At 40.9% G+C, this 22,565-nt stretch overlaps 1 protein-coding gene across 1 annotated transcript in view; it reads right to left on the minus strand.

The window, feature by feature from the left end:
- LOC128702971 (homeobox protein aristaless-like 3) overlaps window positions 1–19,431 on the minus strand; it is a 33,510-nt gene extending 14,079 nt beyond the window's left edge. The window contains exons 1-2 of the mRNA XM_053797472.2: window positions 19,196–19,431; window positions 11,800–12,402 (exon numbers count right to left, since the gene is read on the minus strand). Of these exons, the coding sequence (XP_053653447.1) occupies window positions 11,800–12,386 (587 nt within the window). The 5' untranslated portion in view covers window positions 12,387–12,402; window positions 19,196–19,431. The remainder of the gene's footprint in view (window positions 1–11,799; window positions 12,403–19,195) is intronic.
- Window positions 19,432–22,565: the final 3,134 nt, after the last annotated feature.

The following is a 22,565-nucleotide window of genomic DNA, read 5'->3' on the forward strand; positions in this document are numbered from 1 at the left end:
TGGTGCAGCCAGGGTATTGTGGGTTAGTAGTGAATTGGTGTAGCCAGGTTATTGTGGGTTAGTAGTAAATTGGTGCAGCCAGGGTATTGTGGGTTAGTAGTGAATTGGTGTAGCCAGGTTATTGTGGGTTAGTAGTGAATTGGTGCAGCCAGGGTATTGTGGGTTAGTAGTGAATTGGTGCAGCCAGGGTATTGTGGGTTAGTAGTGAATTGGTGCAGCCAGGGTATTGTGGGTTAGTAGTGAATTGGTGCAGCCAGGGTATTGTGGGTTAGTAGTGAATTGGTGTAGCCAGGTTATTGTGGGTTAGTAGTGAATTGGTGTAGCCAGGTTATTGTGGGTTAGTAGTGAATTGGTGCAGCCAGGGTATTGTGGGTTAGTAGTGAATTGGTGTAGCCAGGTTATTGTGGGTTAGTAGTGAATTGGTGTAGCCAGGTTATTGTGGGTTAGTAGTGAATTGGTGCAGCCAAGGTATTGTGGGTTGTGAATTGGTGTAGCCACAGTTTTATGGGTTAGTTATGAATTGGCGCAGCCACGGTATTGTGAGCTGTAAATTATTCCATCCACGTTACTATATTATTCTCCAACTTCATGTTAGTGACAATAATACAGGAAAGTGCATAGCGAAATCATTCAGCCTGGATAAAACACTTCCGCTCTGTGCAGTTAAATCAGCTTCACTTTACCTTGAAGATTATTGCAGGATAGCGCACAATTTACGTTATTTTAATATATACTGTAAAAAAAATTGTCACCTTAACAGGCTACGAGAAATGGGTCGACCTTTTTCTGGAATTTCATTGATATTTCTGGGGGAATTTAATGCATGTCGTGGATTATATGGCATTTTAGGTTTAAGGAATATCGACTGCAGGTATGTCATTAAGGCTGAAGTTTGTTTGTAGACTAGCAGTCTCCTTTAATCCTTAAAATAAACAAAGGATATATATATATGCCTTAACGTATATACACATGTATGTATTTACAGTTTCAGATATTCGCATCATCGTATATACACTAAGAGATGTGCACCTAAGTGTATATACACTGAAAGATGTATAGATGTATAGTGTTTATACATGTATTGTTTACTCATATCTGTGTATCGGTAAATTCGCCAACGGGCGAATTTTTAAACTAACATTATATCTCCGTCCACAGCAGGACTCGAACCTGCATACTGTGTACTCAGATCTGGGATCTGGCAGTGGCGCAAGTATTGTGCAGGTTCGAATCCTGCTGTGAACTGAGAGATAACGTTTACGTCTGTGTGTATATCCTGTCTGCATATGCTGGAGCACAATCTCTCCTAATGACACATTCTTAAATGTCTTAGGGGGAACTCTGAGGACAATTCAGTTCCTGACGTAAATATGCGGCTATCCTTGAGGCAGGAGCTGCGCCATTGTCCCCACACAAATTCAGTGATCCATTCCGTCCATTGGATGTAACCAACACGTTGACTGGCTGACGACTTCATGGGTGTACCTGGGAAACAATGACTAGGAACTGCGCCGCCTGCCTCCTCGACTTTAGCGTAGAATCTATTTCACGGCTGGCACACAGCGTTAGCATGATCAGCTGATCTTGTGTTCCTAATCCTCATCTCCTGTAACGTCAGGTTCAGTTCTTCTTGGTTATCAGTTTTCATTCCTCCATGTGCTTAAATATGACACGCTTTTAATACATGGGTTTCATTCCCCTTTGTGCGGTTATTTATATTATTCAGTGACGGTACTGTGCCCTACGGATGACCTGCATTTCTGGGGTCCTGAAGCTTATGGGAGCCCCTCTTCGCAGCCTTCTCATACAGCAGACCCCAAATTTTTAAGCAATGTGGACTAACGTCGCTTCTGGGGCCCCTCCGGGACTAGGGGCCCTGAACCTTAATCATTAGTTTCATAGTAGATTCGCCCCTGATTGTACGTGTTTATTATTTTGTGTATACAAGTTGAGAACTTTTCTAGGATGCTAGTCAATGGTGCTCTTTTATTTTTTATAAAGGGGGGTGCAAGTCCGGTAAGCCAGCGGAAGGCCTCGGCCATGTGATCAAAAGCTCCATTAAATAAGATCATCAGCATATTTTTATAATACCGATGATGGTTAAAATACCTCCAGTTACCCTCCCTTGGAACATTTCAAAGCCCAGTTTACCCTAAGAGTCCCCTGCCATCGACTAACAACCAAGTACCTATTTACTGTTGGGTTGAACAGGGGCAACAGGTATAAAGAGGCTTGACTTCGTGAACATGCACACATCTTATGTGTTTAGGTCACCTTGAATGTGCAGCGGAGACGGAAGCTGTTACGAGATAGCTCCAATGACAAGCAAATATTCAAATATATATATATATATATATATATATATATATATATATATATATATATATATATATATATATATATATATATATATATATATATATGCAATAAGATCACAGTAAACAGGTGATTTCAGAATATGCAAAACAACCACTCTGATAGAATAGAGAAATTCCAAGCGCTTTCGTGACTACTCACATTATCAAGGAACTGTGACTTTGTAAATGACTTTGTAAGTGACTTTGTAAATGGTCCAAGTCGGACCGAAATGTCGTCGTAAGCTTCTCTCTTTTATGTGCGGGTTATTTGTGTATCGCCAAAATCATTCTGAACCTAAGGAAAAATATATATTTCACTGTTTGTTTAGTATTAAATTATTGTAAACAAATCTAAAATATATTTAGTTGGGTTAGGCTAAAATAAATTCCGCTTGTTATAATAAGGTTAGGTAAGTTTTCTAAGATTCTTTTGGTGCAAAATTAATTTCTTTTACATTAACATTAATGAAAAAAAGTAGATCTTTAAACGTATAAGAGAAAATTTCAGAAAGAACTTAATTTTAAATGAGTTCTTGCTAATTGACCAGTTTCACATATTCGGCACGACATATATATATATATATATATATATATCGTGCTCAATAGGTAAAACTTGCGATTTTGTCTTGTATAGCAACGCTTTTCTTGCCAAGAAAAGCAAGCGAAAATTTTAGTATATAATAATTTCGAAAAATCATTATCACCCTAACGAAAAATCATATTTTATTGTGTTTGTTATTAAATTATTGTAAACTTATCTAAAATATATTTAGCTGGATTAGGCTAAATTAAATTGCGCTTGTTATAAGGTTAGGTAAGTTTTCTAAGGTTCTTTTGGTACAAAATTATTAATTTTACATTAACATAAATGAAAAATGTATCTTTAAACATATAAGATAAAATTTTACAAGACTTAATTTTTAACGAATTCTTGCTAACCGACCAGTTTTATCTATTCGGCATATATTATATATATATATATATATATATATATATATATATATATATATATATATATATATATATATATATATATATAAAATATATATATACTTGTGTATGTGTTCATTTCAATCGAAAACAGGCGATCTTAACAATACAGAAGCCACATATGGATGGAAATCTGCAACTCTAGATCTTTCGCAATCTCGTACGTCGTCAGGAGCTATGCAAAGTTGCAAGACAGCAACAGATAGGGAGGAAACTTCTCTGAGGCATCGCAGAAGGAAAAATTATAGAATAAATATACTTCATGGGGAAATCTGAAGATTTCTACCAAAAGCTGTTAGAATATACAAATATTTTCTGTCTTCGTTGCAAGAAATACATTGGCAGCTCGATCGCTAGTGCACTCGGCTCACACACTGAGGTCTGGAGTTTGAATCTCTTCCGGTACGGCTGGAAAGCATTAGGGGCGTGTTTCCACTAAGACCCCTGTTGTCCCTGTTCAACCATCAGTTCAAAATGGGTACCTGGGTGTTAGTGGACTGGTGTGGGTCGCATCCTGGGACAAAACTGACCTAATTTGCATTTGCGGGAAATGCTCAGCATAACAAGCGGCTTTCTATATAGTAGTATGTCATTGATGTCAGCTATGGTCTATATACCTTGTACTTGTAGTAAATAAAGATATTAACGTAAACAAAATGCATAACCTCACTAAAACCTCTGTTTCAACCTCATCAACCACGTGCCTAATTATTTACCGAGACAGTTACGAAACTGAATTATGTATCCGAATTGTCCTCCGAACTTATGCGCTCACCCTCTTACAGATCCCGCAGGGTGGTACTTCGCGAAAGCGCTAAACCTGTGTGGGAAGGGTGGAAGCTCGATCCTCCCTCCCGGAGAGAGTATTTTGTTCCTAAATGATTCCTAAGCTGCTCTGAAATGATGCGTTTCCTCACAGTCACAGTCTTCAACGATAATAAAATTAGTAAAAATATTAATAATGACAATAGTTATAATTATTAAACCGAATATAACTATCAATTAATATTTTTATAAATAAGGGTATTGTTATTAATAACATATTTATTAATAATAAAAATACGAAGGAGAAATTCCTTAACTGAAGGTAATGGATAAATATACGACACATTTCGCTCTTTCCATTGAAATTTGAGGGAAAAGTGCATTTCGTCAGATAATCTCCCATTTTCTCCCCGGAGCGGCCATATTGCCGGTCAGACACTACGAGGCGGAGAGATGGAAAGTTGGTCTGAGTTAGGCATTCATGTGTAAGAAACAGCACGCCTCAGGACTGCTGTCATTGGCTTAGAGAGTTGGTGGTATCAGACGCTGATTGGTGGAAAAAATGCGTATGTTACGCGCTGGCTGGCACCTCGACAGAGGTTGTGTACTCACCTATTTGTGATTGCAGGGGCCGAGTCTTGGCTCCTGGCCCCGCATCTTCACTGGTTGCTACTGGGTTCTCTCTCTCCCTGCTCCATGAGCTTTATCAAACCTCGTCCTAAAACTATGTATGGTTCCCGCCTCCACTACGTCACTTTCTAGGCTATTCCACTACCTGACAACTCTGACTGAAGAAATGCTTCCTAACATCCCTTTGACTCATTAGAGTCTTCAACTTCCAATTGTGACCTCTTGTTTCTGTGTCCCCTCCATGGAACATCCTGTCTTTGTCCACCTTGTGTATTCCGCGCAGTATTTTATATGTCGCTATCATGTCTCCCCTGACCCTCCTGTCCTCCAGTGTCGTCAGGCCGATTTCCCTTAACCTTTCTTCATAGGACATTGTGTGTGTGTGTGTGTGTGTGTGTGTGTGTGTGTGTGTGTGTGTGAGCTGAGAAGTGTCAATATATACACACTGCGACGTGTGTATATCTGTGTATATACACTGAGAGGTATGTGTGTATATACACTCTCAGAAATATGTATCAACTAAATGACAATAAAAAATTCTTTATACTAAAGCTCGGCTTAAATTTAGGCTATTTGACCCCCTTGCAACTGGAAAACTTTGAAACCTAAATACCTAATTAACTAGCTAACAAGCAGGCCGCCCCCTTTTACGTACAAAAGAGGGCGTAGTCCCGGAGCAGCCAGGCGTATACAGACCTTCACACCTACGACATGAATACGCAATTACCACACCTCGTTCTCCATCTTGTCTCTTGTACGTGTGAAGGGAAGTCTAATACATGAAATCATATATATACTCGTATGTCGTGCCGAATAGGTAAAACTGGTCAACTAGCAAGAACTCGTATAAAATTAAGTCCTTTCTATAATTTTTATACTTTTAAAAAATATTTTTTCATTCATGTTAATATAAAAATTAATAATTTCGTACCAAAAGAACCTTAGAAAACTTGCCTAACATTATTACAAGGGCAATTTAATTTAGCTTATTGCAAATATATTTTAGATAAGTTTACAGTAATTTATTAATAAACGCAGTGAAATATTTTTTTTCGTTAGGTTTAGAATGATTTTTGGGTAATTATTGCATACTCAAATTTTCGCTTGCCTTATTCGGCAAGAAGAGCGTTGCTATTTAAGCCAAAATCTCAAGTTTTACCTATTCGGCACGACATATATGTTACGGTTAACAACAAGAATAAATATGAAAAATTTGCATAGGGAAGCTAAAAGGGTCTAACGGTAAATAACAATCGGCAAACGGCAAGCCAGAATTAACCAACGGTAAGGCAGAATCCACCTGGAGTTTACCTGTAGAGAGTTCCGGGGGTCAACGCCCCCACGGCCCGGTCTGTGACCAGGCCTCCTGGTGGATCAGAGCCTGATCAACCAGGCTGTTGCTGCACGCAAACGAACGTACGAGCCACAGCCCGGCTGGTCAGGAACCGACTTTAGGTGCTTGTCCAGTGCCAGCTTGAAGACTGCCAGGGGTCTGTTGGTAATCCCCCTTATGTATGCGGCAAACTAAAATCCACCAACGGTAATCCAGAATCAACCAACGGTAAACCAAAATCAACCAACGGTAAACCAAAATACAGAGTGACAAGAAAGTTAACATCGGTGAGACGTGACGTCACGCCACTTCCGCCCTCCCTTCTCGCCATTCCCCCTCCCCCTCCCCCTCATCCCCCTCCCCCTCATCCCCCTCCTTGTGGCGACGTAAAGCAGTCGGGTATTACTGACTGTCAACACTGTCATCTCGAGGCGCTATCATCCTCTAACGATGTATTTTTATCGTAAGGGGGTTCTTAAATGAAGATATCGTAGGATAAGGTAGACACACTTGTAGGATGGTAGGTGTATTGTCAGACTGAGATGAGAGATGGGGCCCAGTGCCTAGCCTGTCTACGCCTTGATGGTCTGCCGCCGAGTGAGGACGGGACAGAGGGATCACTGCCCATGTGTATCCCATGACGTCACACAAAGCCAAAGGCCTACGAGGGATCTCGTGTCTAAAGTACAGGGATGATACTAATATGCTATGCTATATAATACTGGGAATACAGGGATCAGCAACTATGCTGACATTTTGGTATCTATTTGGCCCTGACAAGACCCCCTTTCAAGTTTTTATTGATAGATTATCGAATTAACTGGGGTATGATACCACCTTTTTCAGCTTCTATCGATAGATTTTCCTATTAACTAGGACATGTTACGACCCCTTGTAGTTTCTATTGATAGATTATCGAATTAACTGGGGTATGATACCACCTTTTTCAGCTTCTATCGATAGATTTTCCTATTAACTAGGACATGTTACGACCCCTTGTAGTTTCTATTGATAGATTATCGAATTAACTGGGGTATGATACCACCTTTTTCAGCTTCTATCGATAGATTTTCCTATTAACTAGGACATGTTACGACCCCTTGTAGTTTCTATTGATAGATTATCGAATTAACTGGGGTATGATACCACCTTTTTCAGCTTCTATCGATAGATTTTCCTATTAACTAGGACATGTTACGACCCCTTGTAGTTTCTATTGATAGATTATCGAATTAACTGGGGTATGATACCACCTTTTTCAGCTTCTATCGATAGATTTTCCTATTAACTAGGACATGTTACGACCCATTGTAGTTTCTATTGATAGATTATCGAATTAACTGGGGTATGATACCACCTTTTTCAGCTTCTATCGATAGATTTTCCTATTAACTAGGACATGTTACGACCCATTGTAGTTTCTATTGATAGATTATCGAATTAACTGGGGTATGATACCACCTTTTTCAGCTTCTATCGATAGATTTTCCTATTAACTAGGACATGTTACGACCCATTGTAGTTTCTATTGATAGATTATCGAATTAACTGGGGTATGATACCACCTTTTTCAGCTTCTATCGATAGATTTTCCTATTAACTAGGACATGTTACGACCCCTTGTAGTTTCTATTGATAGATTATCGAATTAACTGGGGTATGATACCACCTTTTTCAGCTTCTATCGATAGATTTTCCTATTAACTAGGACATGTTACGACCCATTGTAGTTTCTATTGGTAGATTATCGAATTAACTGGGGTATGATACCACCTTTTTCAGCTTCTATCGATAGATTTTCCTATTAACTAGGACATGTTACGACCCATTGTAGTTTCTATTGATAGATTATCGAATTAACTGGGGTATGATACCACCTTTTTCAGCTTCTATCGATAGATTTTCCTATTAACTAGGACATGTTACGACCCCTTGTAGTTTCTATTGATAGATTATCGAATTAACTGGGGTATGATACCACCTTTTTCAGCTTCTATCGATAGATTTTCCTATTAACTAGGACATGTTACGACCCATTGTAGTTTCTATTGATAGATGTCCGTATTAATTTGGGCTTTATACGACTCTTTTAACTTCTATTGATAGACGCTAATATTAAATAAGTCGTGGTACAAAACTTGGTAAGTTCTATTGAGAGAAATTCGTTTTAACTAAGCCTTAATACGACTCGTACATAAAGAGGATCTTACGACGACGTTTCGGTCCGACTTGGACCATTTACAAAGTCAGTGTGGCTTTGTAAATGGTCCAGATCGGACCAAAACGTCGTCTAAGCTCCTCTATGTGCGGGTTATTTATGTATTGTTCCAGTCACGGTATTGTCTTTTTTTTTCTATTGTTATTTTTAAGACTCGTGAAAGTCCTGGATGTTTCGTCTGTTTTAAAATTAAACAATTAACTACAGTCAAAGCAAGGTAAGTAAAGCAAGGTAAGTAAAGAAAGGTAAGTAAAGAAATCCTTGTTTATATATAGTCTCTAAACAAAGTGAAATTATATATGTGAAATTTTTTATCTCCGTAGAACCAAAGCAAAAACTTCCAACCTGGTTGATCAGATCCTGATCCACCACGAGGTCTGGTCTCAGACCGGGCCGAGGGGGCGTTGACCCCCGAAACCTTCTCCAGGTAAACTCCAGGTATCAATTTTGAAGTCTCGATCTCTTGACAAAAAGAATTTTGGTTTAAAATGACTTTTAACATCGCCCTTTAATGTGATTTATTAATAGGCTGGAGTTTTAAAACACTCTCGCCGTGAGTTCGAATCCCACACCGTTCTGTGATTTTTAAACCGACAACTTGAAGGCTAAAACACATGTTTAACACCTGAGCATATTTATGAAGACGTTTCGCCAGTCAGGTTTTTCATCTTAAGTTTTGTTCTATTGTTCATACGGGCAAAATGTTGTCTGCTCCTAAGAGATCATTAGAACTGCGTCTTTAGACGTCCGACTATGGCACGATTAGATTTTGCCGCAGAAGTGGCTAGTTTATTGTGCCCCTCATATCCATCCTGTGGATGGTAGTGGCTAGTTTGTGTACCTCATGTCCATCCTGTGGATGGTAGTGGCTAGTTTATTGTGTACCTCATGTCCATCCTGTGGATGGCAGTAACTAGTTTATTGTGTACCTCATATCCATCCTGTGGATGGTAGTGGCTAGTTTATTGTGCACCTCATATCCATCCTGTGGATGGTAGTGGCTAGTTTATTGTGTACCTCATGTCCATCCTGTGGATGGTAGTGGCTAGTTTATTGTGCACCTCATATCCATCCTGTGGATGGTAGTGGCTAGTTTGTGTACCTCATGTCCATCCTGTGGATGGTAGTAACTAGTTTATTGTGCACCTCATATCCATCCTGTGGATGGTAGTGGCTAGTTTATTGTGCACCTCATATCCATCCTGTGGATGGTAGCCAAAAATATATGATTACAAGAAAGGCCTTGGGACCAGGCCCCACAAAATTGAATAAGAATGCATTTGGATATTTCTACAGATGAATCCACTTGATGCCAAGTTTCGATTCACGGTGAGAATTCCCAGGCAACACGATAATATACAAACTCGTGAATCCAGTCTCAGAAAGGAGCGATTTGGCCAGCTCTGCCAGACCTAAACCTCCCGTTTTCTCCTTAAATTTAGTTATTGCCAGGGTAACTATGAAATTATAGATTAATATAATTTAGCTGAACCAAAGTAGTAAAACGCAAAACTGCTACTTATATATATCTTTTAATATCTTCAATGGGCTTTGGGTCTTTCTGTAGACTTTATTTAAATAATTACTGCAATAACATACTCATAATTACAGCCCTAACACAGATCTGCCACTCTTCACTCACTCTAATTCTCCGTAATTACTTTTCTGTAAAAAAGGTGAAAAGTGTTTTAAGAAGAATTCAAAGCACACACACAAGTGTGTACACAGTGTTCTCACGCAAGAACGCACACAGGCACACGTATACATAACGAAAACACACATACACGCTTATAAACACGCAAAAGGGTGGGTGTCGAATATTCTTCCATATTGTATGTTGAAGGTAGTCGTAACATTTGTGTGTGTGTGTGTGTGTGTGTGTGTGTGTGTGTGTGTGTGTGTGTGTGTATTCACCTATTTGTACTCGCCTATTTGTGATTGCAGGGGTTGATTCGTAGCTTCTGGCCCCGCCTCTTCGTTGGTCCTCTCTAGATCCTCTCCCTGCTTCAAGAGCTTTATCTCATCTTAAAGCTATGTATTGATCCTGCCTCCACGACATCCAGACTGTTCCACTTCCTAACAACTGTGACTCCTCATCACTACTCACCTAGTTGTGGTTGAAGGGGTCGAGTTATAGCTCCTGGCCTCACCTCTTCGCTTCGTGTGTGTGTGCTCACGTCACCTAGTTGTGGTTGAAGGGGTCGATTCATAGCTCCTGGCCTCACCTCTTCGCTTCGTGTGTGTGCTCACGTCACCTAGTTGTGGTTGAAGGGGTCGAGTCATAGCTCCTGGCCTCACCTCTTCGCTTCGTGTGTGTGTGCTCACGCCACCTAGTTGTGGTTGCAGGGGTCGAGTATATATGTGTGTGTGTACTCACCTATTTGTACTCGCCTATTTGTGGTTGCAGGGGTCGAGTCCTAGCTCCTGGCCCCGCCTCTTCACCGGTTGCTACTAGGCCCTCTCTCTCCCCGCTCCATGAGCTTTATCAAACCTCGTCTTAAAACTGTGTATGGTTCCTGCCTCCACTACGTCATTTTCTAGGCTATTCCACTGCCTTACAACTCTATGACTGAAGAAATACTTCCTACTATCTCTGACTCATTTGTGTCTTCAACTTCCAATTGTGGCCTCTTGTTTCTGTGTCCCCTCCCTGGAACATCCTGTCCTTGTCCACCTTGTCTATTCCACGCAGTATTTTATATGTCGTTATCATGTCTCCCCTGACCCTCCTGTGTGTGTGTGTGTGTGTGTGTGTGTGTGTGCGCGTGTGCGTGTGCGTGTGCGTGTGCGTGTGCGTGTGCGTGTGTGTGTGTGTGTGTGCGTGTGCGTGTGCGTGTGTGTGTGTGTGTGTGTGTGCTTGTAATCTTAAACAGAACTGCTTCAAGGTAAGTAAGAGTTAACTACATTAAACAAAAAATTCCCAACAAACAGAAATTGTGTAAACTTTCACGGCTGAGCTTCAGGGACATGTTACCATCAAGTTTATCTTGCCATTTACGGACGGAGGATCAAGCCTCTACCACCATATTAGAAATGTTACTGTGTAAAATCCAAGAGCTTCAAACCTCCTGTCTCCTATAAGGAAGCAATGGCAGTCTCCACCCGACTGTGAGATACCAGAACTTAACATACGATAATTACTTTGTTTATAGGGATGCGCTAGACACTGACTGTCTTGTTACCTTGGTCAAGTAGTGGGGAAAACATATGGAAAGCGGGGGTTCGATCCTCTGTAGTGTATATAACCCTTTGACTTCTCAGATCAGACTGTGGAGTACAGCGACCCTGGTTCTAGTGATGGAGGTCAAGGAGTAAGACTTGTAACGACGTCTGGGTACTGTGTCTACAGAAACGTTGTTCTAGGGATGGGGTTCGCCTCGTTATAACATCTGGGTACTGTGTCTACAGAAACATTGTTCTAGGGACGGAGTTCACCTCGTTATAACGTCTGGGAACTGTCTACAGAGACCTTGTTCTAGCGATGGGGTTCAAGAAGTAAGACTTACCTGGTTACAACGTCTGGGTACTGTGTCTTAAGAAACACCTTTTCCATCTCCTCCAGTTGGTAGGTAGTGAAGGTTGTTCGGTATCTTCGCTGTTTTCTGCGTGGCTCTTCCAAGTGTGGGGGTTCGAGGCGCATGGGCCGCTGCTGGCCCTCCAGGGAGGTCAGGTCTAGCTGGTGGTGAACTTCGAAGTCATTCTCCAGCGGTCGCTTCAGTCCTCTCTCCTCTCCCTCTTCGTGACCAAGATTGAAGCGTAAGTGTGGAAAGAGTGATGAAGCTGGCAGGAGAGGTGGCACAAGGCCGCCCAGCCGCCCAGGGTGACCACCCAGCATCCCAAGCCGCCCACCGCTTCCACATATACCCGCCCGCGCCATCTCCATACTCAAACAGGCGTGAAGACTCGTGGGCGGCATGGGAGGGTCGGACAAGAGCGGCTTGGGGCGTGAAAAATTCAGAGGCTCGGTTGGTGGTTGGGGTGAAGGAGGCGTGGGAGGCGTGGTCGTGGGTGTATGTGTCGTGGGGGGGTGATGAGACGGAGATGTGGGCGTGGGCGGACGCTCCCTCTTTACCCCAGACATGACCGCCAACATGGCGACCTTCACACAACTGAAAAGAAGCAAACTCGTTAGAATAATCTGTGAACACTACAGAGTTGAACACCAACATTCTCTGAATTAACGGACGGAAAATCAAGCATCCATCCTTCCTTATACTGAATCATCCACATATACTCAGCGCTTCGTCTAAAAAATAATACACTAATTCACTGCCGATAATTAATATAAATATATCATAATGCATTTTCTTGTATAAACAACAAACTTAGGATCAAACACCGTATGGATGAAGAACTCTATTAACGACAGTTCTGGGAGACAGCGTATGGATACAGAACTTTCTATGAATTAACGAGAGTCCTGCGAGACCAGCTAAGTATGGATAGAGAACTTTTTTGTGCATGAAACCATAAGGCATTAAACAGGTTAAATTATTTATCATATTGATTTGCACGTAAAGATGCAAGTGTTCACATCATCAATAAATTCAAGTAGCGGGAACACAGTTGATGGTTTAGTAACATGAATTTGATAGTGTAGATCCCGTAGAGTTTTTCTTATGCACTCGACACGTGCAACACCTGGGTATCTTTATTTTGGTGGCTTTTCGCCAGGCAGTGGCTATTTCCAAGGCAATACAGGGATTACGTACTGGAAATAGTGGAAGATGAAGTAATCAGTTCCACAGTCTTTACTGAAAAAAGCGATTAGTTGCGGAAACGTCCTGGAAAGGCCTGGTCACAGACCGGGCCGCGGGGGCGTTGACCCCTGGAACTCTCCAGGTTATGCAGATAACTAGGCGTTTCACATGGGCCTACATAATCAATTTGTCGGGCTTGTATAACATTAATGTAATTAAATTTTTGACCTCACCCATACCCTGAAAATCTCCAAAGAGCTAAGTTAGTTATGAGACCTCCGAACTGCTGGAAGTAGATCTTGAACCTCTGGAACGAGACCTGGAACTGCTGCAGCGAGATCTAGAGCTGCTGGAACGAGATTTTGAACTACTGGAATGAGACCTTGAACTGCTGGAATGAGACCTTGAGGTGCTGGAACGAAACCTTGTGCTGCTGCTGCTTGGCGGAACAGCACTCCGAATTGGTGTAACGAGACCTCAGAATGCTGGAACGAAGCCTCTAGGAGATGAAACTAAGTTCTAAACTGCTGGAAGGACACCTTGAACTGCAGGAACGGCACTCCAAACTGCTGAAGGAGACCTCGAGGTGCTGGAACGAAGCCTCTAAGAACTGAAACGATATTCTTTACTGCTGGAATGAAGCTCCGAACAATTGGAACATGACTCGTTATACTCGTGGTGTCCCACTTTCAGAATTTAGCTTCATAAAATTTTATAAAGATCCCAGCGAGTATAGTACACACTAGATCATCTTGAACCTCATTCCTGCTGTCTAGAACTAAATGGGAAGATATATATATTTCTATATTATCTGTCAGGTATGGTAGTGAACAATTGTAGTATATCGCCTATTAAGTAATTTCTAGATAAATGAGCAAACACACACACACACACACACACACACACACACACACACACACACACACAAAACTCTTACGGTCTGCTCCTATAAAATAAAGCATTTAGTTAAACAATTTATCTAGCCAATTAGTGGTGTTCGTTTTGCAATTGCTGTCAAGGACCAATTCTGGTGATTCAGGACCCATTAATAAATTTCCAGTAAATCTGCCCATTAGGTCAAATTGGGAGTAATTCTCTTTGTGATTGTGCGGCTGTTTGCCAGTTACGATGTTTTGTCATTGTTTGGCAATTCTTTGTAGATATTTTGAGGTATTTCTTCTGACGACTCTCGTTCATTATAACATTTAGAAGTTTTGGTATTTTAAGTCGGTTTTGTGTTTTGTGGTGCGTGTGTGCGCGTGTGTGTGTGCGCGTGTGTGTGTGCGCGCGTGTGTGTGTGTGTGTGTGTGTGTGCGCGCGTGTGTGTGTGTGTGTGTGTGTGTGTGTGTGTGTGTGTGTGTGTGTGTGTGTGCGCGCGCGTGCACACGACCGCAAGTGACAGATGATTATCCAAAAAGCGCACGCACACACACACACACACATACACACGCACACACATTTATACATACACTCCAGTTGTCACTGTCATAAGACTAGTCCCAGGTGATTACCGAGATATAGATTAATAGTGAGATAAATTGGAGGATAAGGAGAGAGACAGCAGGATAAGAGGAGCAACAGGAAGTTAGGAAGAGCAATAGCGGGACAGGAAAAGAAGAATAGTCATAGAAGGAGGATAGGCATAGAAACAGGAAGATATCCAGAGAGAAGGTTAGGCACAGAGATGCTAGAGACACAGATTGCGTTATTTATAACCAATGTTGCGTTACTTTTATAAGGGAGCGTTATTTATAAAGTATAGTGCGTTAGTACTGTCTCAGAGTACGTTAATTTATATTATTTTCTGCATTATTATTAATTTCTATATTATGATTATTAATATTAATTATTATTATATTCAGAAGGAAACGCTAGACCCGTGAGAGGTAATCAGGGCTGATCCAAGGAGAGGGAGGCAAGCTCCAATTCCTTGAATCAAAAACCCTTCAAATCTAGGCAATGTCCTCGGATTCTCGCCCATAATTATTAAAGAAATTATGAAAACTTAAAAGAGGAAATATCCAAATTTTAAATAATTTATACGAAATATTTATATTATTTTTTAACACCTACTGAGGATTCAAAATTTTATTGTTTCTTCATGCCAAGAATTTATTAAATTTTCCAAAGTTTGGACTCGTGTAAATTCAAAATAAAACACAAATATTAATTTTATATATTAGTGATGTATCGGACATCCGAATCCGCCGAACATCCGCACAATTTTCTTACATCCGCATCCACATCTGCATCAGCATTTTACTGCAAACAGATATCCGCATCCGTGGAACAGCCGCACAAAATTTTTACATCCGCATCAACATCCGTAGAACATCCGCACAATTTCTTACATCCGCAAAATAAGAGATTCTCATACACATCTGCGGATATCTAAATTTTCATATATATATATATATATATATATATATATATATATATATATATATATATATATATATATCTATAATCTATTAGATGTGTTATATAATATATATATATATTTATTTATTATAAGCCCACCCTGGCGAGTTTGGCCTTAAAAAAAGCAAGGGTAATTTCTGCCGAATAAGCAGAATGAAAAATTTTATGCTACATTTTGAGAATCTGAAAATAACAAAAAAATATATATTAGAATATACCTAAAATAATTACGTTAAGTCAGGTTTGAGACTATAAATTTGTTTAAAAATGATAAATACTAAAATAGGAAGATATTACTTCCAGAAGTTACTGGGAATTACTGTCAAAGAACAGAGGATCGAGCCTTCAGGGCATTCAGGGCCCACAAGAGTTCTTCTACTGTGGATAAATGGTTCCGAGAACCAACAAGTTGATAAATTAGACACATGTGCAACACTTGGGGTATCTTTGAGGAAACGTTTCGCCACACAGTGGCTTCGTCAGTCCATACAAAGGAGAATGGTGAAGAACAGGAGAAGTTTGGAGTAATCAGTCCCTCAGCCTTGAGTCGATGCAATCAGTCCATCAATCTTGAAAAGAATACAGAATATGTGCGAAGAAGTGACCATTAATATTTGTTATATTTAAGATAATAGCACTCATGGTAACTTTCTTTTGTTGATTAAAATTCCATGAGATGTCATGAACGTTTGTCAATTTATTTTTAGCGTTCTGTTGTTACTGTTTCCAAACACTTGTAAGATGCCTGTGATTGATGTCGAGGATTTTTCTGTGCTCCTGCAGTATAATGTGTCCCTTTATTGACAATGTTTCGCCCACACAGTGGTCTTTATCAAGTCACAAACAGATCTGTTTGTGACCAACTAACAAAATTATTTGCCTAATTTTATGCTTCCTAAGCAATGGGCTTGACTAACATTTTGAACTCTTGTACTAGTCGACTGTATTACTACTGCTGTTATTACTAGCATTAATACCACTACTATCACTAGTATTACTATTACTACTACCACTAGTATTACTACTAGTATTACTGCTGCTGCCACTAGTATTACTACCACTAGTATTACTACTAGTATTACTGTTGCTACCACTAGTATTACTATAACTACTACCACTAGTATTACTGCTACCACTAATATTACTGCTACCACTAGTACTACTACTAGTATTACTACTACTACTACTACCACTAGTATTACTATCACCACTAGTATTACTACTACTACTACCACTAGTATTACTATTACTAGTATTACTACTACTACCACTAGCATTACTACTACTACCACTATTGTTACACCTACCATCACTAGTATTACTATCACCACTAGAATTACTATCACCACTAGTATTACTATCACCACTAGTATTACTATCACCACTAGTATTACTACCATCACTAGTATTAATACCACTAATATTACTGCTACCACTAGTACTACTATCACTAGTATTGTTACTGCTAGTACTACCACTAGTATTACTACTACCACTAGTATTACTATTACTAGTATTACTACTACTACCACTAGTATTACTACTACTACCACTAATATTGTTACTGCTAGTACTACCACTAGTATTACTGCTATCACCACTAGTATTACTACTATCACCACTAGTATTACTATCACCACTAGTATTACTATCACCACTAGTATTACTATCACCACTAGTATTACTATCACCACTAGTATTACTATCACCACTAGTATTACTACTATCACCACTAGTATTATTACTACTACCACCACTAGTATTACTACTATCACCACTAGTATTACTACTATCACCACTAGTATTACTACTACCATCACTAGTATTACTACTACCATCACTAGTATTAATGTTACTACTACCACTAGTATTACTACTACCATCACTAGTATTAATGTTACTACTACCACTAGTATTACTACTACCATCACTAGTATTAATGTTACTACTACCACTAGTATTACTACTACCATCACTAGTATTAATGTTACTACTACCACTAGTATTACTACTACCATCACTAGTATTAATGTTACTACTACCACTAGTATTACTACTACCATCACTAGTATTAATGTTACTACTACCACTAGTATTACACCTACCATCACTAGTATTAATGTTACTACTACCACTAGTATTACACCTACCATCACTAGTATTAATGTTACTACTACCACTAGTATTACACCTACCATCACTAGTATTAATGTTACTACTACCACTAGTATTACTACTACCATCACTAGTATTAATGTTACTACTACCACTAGTATTACACCTACCATCACTAGTATTAATGTTACTACTACCACTAGTATTACACCTACCATCACTAGTATTAATGTTACTACTACCACTAGTATTACACCTCTAAGCCTATATATACCCTCTGTGTCCATGTATTGTTTGTAACAGTTTGATAAAGCTCCAGGAGAGCGAAACGTTGCCACAGTAAAATGCCACATTAGTTGCACTTGTCCTTTTACCTAACGTGTTTCTTTATCGTTTCGGTATTTTATACCGTTTATTTACACTGAAGAGTAGACTTCTTCGCTGTTTGATCAAGCAAGCTGTTGTGGGGTGCAAATGGGATGCTAGCTACAGTAGTGAGGAAAAGACACGTTGCAGAGAAAGCTTTTAATTGGGTCAACGTTTCGCTCTGATAAAGCACTTCAAAGACCGAAACATTGACCCAATGTGTGTCAGGTTTTTGCTGCCAACATCCTACACGTCTACATAGTTACCTTAAAATTACTTTTTCAAGGCTGAGGGACTGACCCCCCTCAAAACTATTTCTTCAAGGCTGAGGGACTGACCCCCCTCAAAACTATTTCTTCAAGGCTGAGGGACTGACCCCCCTCAAAACTATTTCTTCAAGGCTGTGCAACTGACCATCTTAGTTACTTTTTCAAGGCTGAGGGACTGACCCCCCTCAAAACTATTTCTTCAAGGCTGAGGGACTGACCCCCCTCAAAACTATTTCTTCAAGGCTGAGGGACTGACCACCTCAAAAATTATTTCTCCACTGCTTCAGCTATCTGTATTCGACTGAAGAAGCCTGCTGAGCAGGCGAAACTTCTCCACAATAAAAATCCCCCAAGAGATGCTCTTGTGCCTCGTCATCACTCAATAACTGAATGACTATCGACCCATTATCAAACTGTCGATTTTCTAAAATATTTATACAACATACCAAGTACAGGGACGGATCTACTATGAGACTAATAAAGCTTAAGCTTCAGAGACCCTAATCCCGATGGGACCCCAGAAGCCTCTTTAGTCCATATTATAAAATTTTGGGTCTTCTATATAAGAAGGGCAACTCTTTTTAATGGTATTAATATAGTGTAATTCAGTACCAAATAACAGCTAGAATAATTAAAACGTTTTTATAGTATGTAGGCTAGTTGTTGCTGGGTACGAGGTCCCTCATAAGAGTGCAAAGCTTCAGGGCCCACCCCATAACAGTTCAAAGCTTCAGGGCCCCCATAACAGTTCAAAGCTTCAGGGCCCCCATAACAGTTCAAAGCTTCAGGGCCCCCATAACAGTTCAAAGCTTCAGGGCCCCCATAACAGTTCAAGCTTCAGGGCCCCATAACAGTTCAAAGCTTCAGGGCCCCATAAGAGTTCAAAGCTTCCGGGCCCCCATAACAGTTCAAGCTTCAAGGCCCCTTTAACAGTACAAGCTTTAGGGCCCCCCACAGCTGTTCAAGCTTCAGGGCCCCAGAAACACAGGTCCGCCCCTGATTCCAAGTGTATCGGAGGTTCTTTAGCTTACCCCAGCAGCTGTGACGGTGTGTAGTCAAGATTCCTCGTAAGAAGGAGAATCTTAGCGTCCTTCTCAACACACAAAGTTAGAAACACAAGCTGCGCAATACCTGACACACAATCTTACAAGATAAGCACATTAGTCACTGGTATTCTACCAGCTGTTAAAAATCCCGGTCCAGCGCATGTGTTGTGCGCGCACTGAGGCCGACACCGCACTCTCTCGCGCACTCCCGCTCACTGATACACGGCACATTTCATTTGTAGCGAATAACGCGCATAATAACGTTATGCTTCTACCGACATTATTAGTTCTCTTACTAGTTGCTGCTGCTTGGATTTCTCTTCAATTTCTCCGTTTTGCGTTACTAAATATCTTTATCAAGAATTACATAACACAGATTACTTAATTTATGGAAAGTAATTTGTGATTTGGTCAGATTTCCCTCATTTATTTATAATGGAATGCATTTTTATTATATATAAAAAAATAATTGAGGAAATTCTGGCATTTTTAGTTTCCCGCCTCCAAGTAGGCGGGATGAGCGTGATGTCAGAGGCGAGGAGCTCTGTGATTGGTTAAAGCAAGTGTGACGTCAGAGGTTGGTAGCAGCCTGATTGGCTAAGACCAGCGGACGGTGTAATGGCCGCCTGGTTAATGAAGTCAACCCACTTTGAAAGTTGTCACGAGTCTTGCTCCCCCTTTTTTTTGGGGACTCCAATTGAGGGTTTCCACATTCTTTGTTCTTAGTGGTATGGAGGTGGAGGTGTTTCCCCACGCCTTTGTTGATGTAAGAGACAGCTGGAAGCTACTGATGCAGAGACTGGAGTCTGTAGATTCTTGAAGTCCCTGGAACAGTCGGAGTTGCTGGAAAGACTGGTGTTGCTGGAAAGACTGGTGTTGCTGGAACAGTCGGAGTTCCTGGAAAGACTGGTGTTGCTGGAATAGCCGGAGTTGTTGGAATGATCGGAGTTCCTGGAACAGCCGGAATCTCTGAGGCTTATGACGACGTTTCGGTCTCACCTGGAGCATTAAATAGTGACTAGTTAATGATTTAAGTTGGTCCGAAACGTCGTCATAAGTTTCATTTTCCTATGTGTTGGTTATTTGTGTGTTGTTCCAGTCACAGTATTGTACCTATTTGTTCCATATAATCTGTAAACTCCAGAGAAGTTGTAATAACATGAATGGTATACAATACCGACAAGATGAAGAATTAGACAGGTTAGAGTAGGTAAGGTTTGTCAGGAAACAGGACAAGTGTTTCCTGACGCGGGTCTTAGTCATATGACCCCAGCTGGAGCTTTTGGTCATCTGACCAAGGCCTTTCACTGGCTTACCCCTCCATCCCTTTAAAATTTTTGGTCGTAGTTATATTCATTTAGTACAGAAAGAATTAGACACAAGTACAACATTTGGGTATCTTTATTGTAGACATTTCGCCATCCAATGGCTTAATACAAATTCAAGGACATAATTGGAAGACAGTAGAATTATATACAAAAGATGGCAAAACGTCTACAGTAAAGATACCCAGATGCTGCACATGTGTCTAACTCTTCAGAAGTCGTAATGAACGACTTGATGGCCCATCGGACCATCCCGCCCTCAATCACGGAAAAGAATGACCTGTAGAATGGACGGTGATTCGAACCTAGGTACTGTGTGCTTCAGTCCCAACTCGGCCAGAGTCATTCAGAAGCTTCCTGAGCTCTCTTACGACATGCAGCCTCACACATCAAAACATTAAGCTCACTAAAAAAAAGAATGACTATCCAGTATGGGAAAGAGAGAGCCTTTGCTATGTATAGAGAGAGAGAGAGAGAGAGAGAGAGAGAGAGAGAGAGAGAGAGAGAGAGAGAGAGAGAGAGGAAAGCTGGAAGGAGTCAAGGAAAGGGAAAAGGAGTAGAGAAAGAGTTGAGGACAAAGTGAAAAAGGAGGAAGAGTGAGAGGAAACAGGAAGAGAAGGGATGGTCCATTGGATCATCCCGCCCTCAGGCACGGAAAGGAAATGCTCGTGCGTGCATGCGCGGACACTTGCGTGCATATGCGTTAGTGCGTGCGTACGTGTCCGGAGGGATGCGGTGCTCAAAGCGATCTTGTAGCAATCTAGAAGCGATCTCAGAGGAATCTAGAAGCGATCTCAGATCGATCCTAGAGCACTTTCACCGATCTTAGATCCATATTAAAGCAATCTCAGAGATCTTAGATCAATATTAGAGCACTCTCAGCGACTTTGCTCGATCTTAGAGCACTCTCAGCGACTTTGCTCGATCTTAGAGCACTCTCAGCGACTTTGCTCGATCTTAGAGCACTCTCAGCGACTTTGCTCGATCTTAGAGCACTCTCAGCGACTTTGCTCGATCTTAGAGCACTCTCAGCGACTTTGCTCGATCTTAGAGCACTCTCAGCGACTTTGCTCGATCTTAGAGCACTCTCAGCGACTTTGCTCGATCTTAGAGCACTCTCAGCGACTTTGCTCGATCTTAGAGCACTCTCAACGACTTTGCTCGATCTTAGAGCACTCTCAGCGACTTTGCTCGATCTTAGAGCACTCTCAGCGACTTTGCTCGATCTTAGAGCACTCTCAGCGACTTTGCTCGATCTTAGAGCACTCTCAGCGACTTTGCTCGATCTTAGAGCACTCTCAGCGACTTTGCTCGATCTTAGAGCACTCTCAGCGACTTTGCTCGATCTTAGAGCACTCTCAGCGACTTTGCTCGATCTAAGAGCACTCTCAGCGACTTTGCTCGATCTTAGAGCACTCTCAGCGACTTTGCTCGATCTTAGAGCACTCTCAGCGACTTTGCTCGATCTTAGAGCACTCTCAGCGACTTTGCTCGATCTTAGAGCACACTCAGCGACTTTGCTCGATCTTAGAGCACTCTCAGCGACTTTGCTCGATCTTAGAGCACTCTCAACGACTTTGCTCGATCTTAGAGCACTCTCAACGACTTTGCTCGATCTTAGAGCGCTCTCAGCGACTTTGCTCGATCTTAGAGCACTCTCAGCGACTTTGCTCGATCTTAGAGCACTCTCAGCGACTTCGCTCGATCTTAGCGCACTTTCAGAGACTTTGCTCGATCTTAGCGCACTTTCAGCGACTTTGATCGACTTAGAGCAATCTCAGCAACTTAGAACGATCTTAGAGCAATCTCAGCGATCTTTGATCGATCTTAGAGCAATCTCAGAAGTACTCTTGGTAATACTCATTTCCGCTCGTGTAAATCAGACGTTTTCCAACGTTTTGCTCACTGGGAGCTCTAATAATAGCGCTTTGCTCTCTAAGAGCTTTGTTAACCCAATGTTTCGCTCACCAGGAGCTGTATCTGTCCATCGATTGAAATGATACAGCTCTTGGTGAGCGAAACGTTGGTTT

Source organism: Cherax quadricarinatus, chromosome 86 (genome assembly GCF_038502225.1).
Source record: "Cherax quadricarinatus isolate ZL_2023a chromosome 86, ASM3850222v1, whole genome shotgun sequence".
NCBI lineage: Eukaryota > Metazoa > Arthropoda > Malacostraca > Decapoda > Parastacidae > Cherax > Cherax quadricarinatus.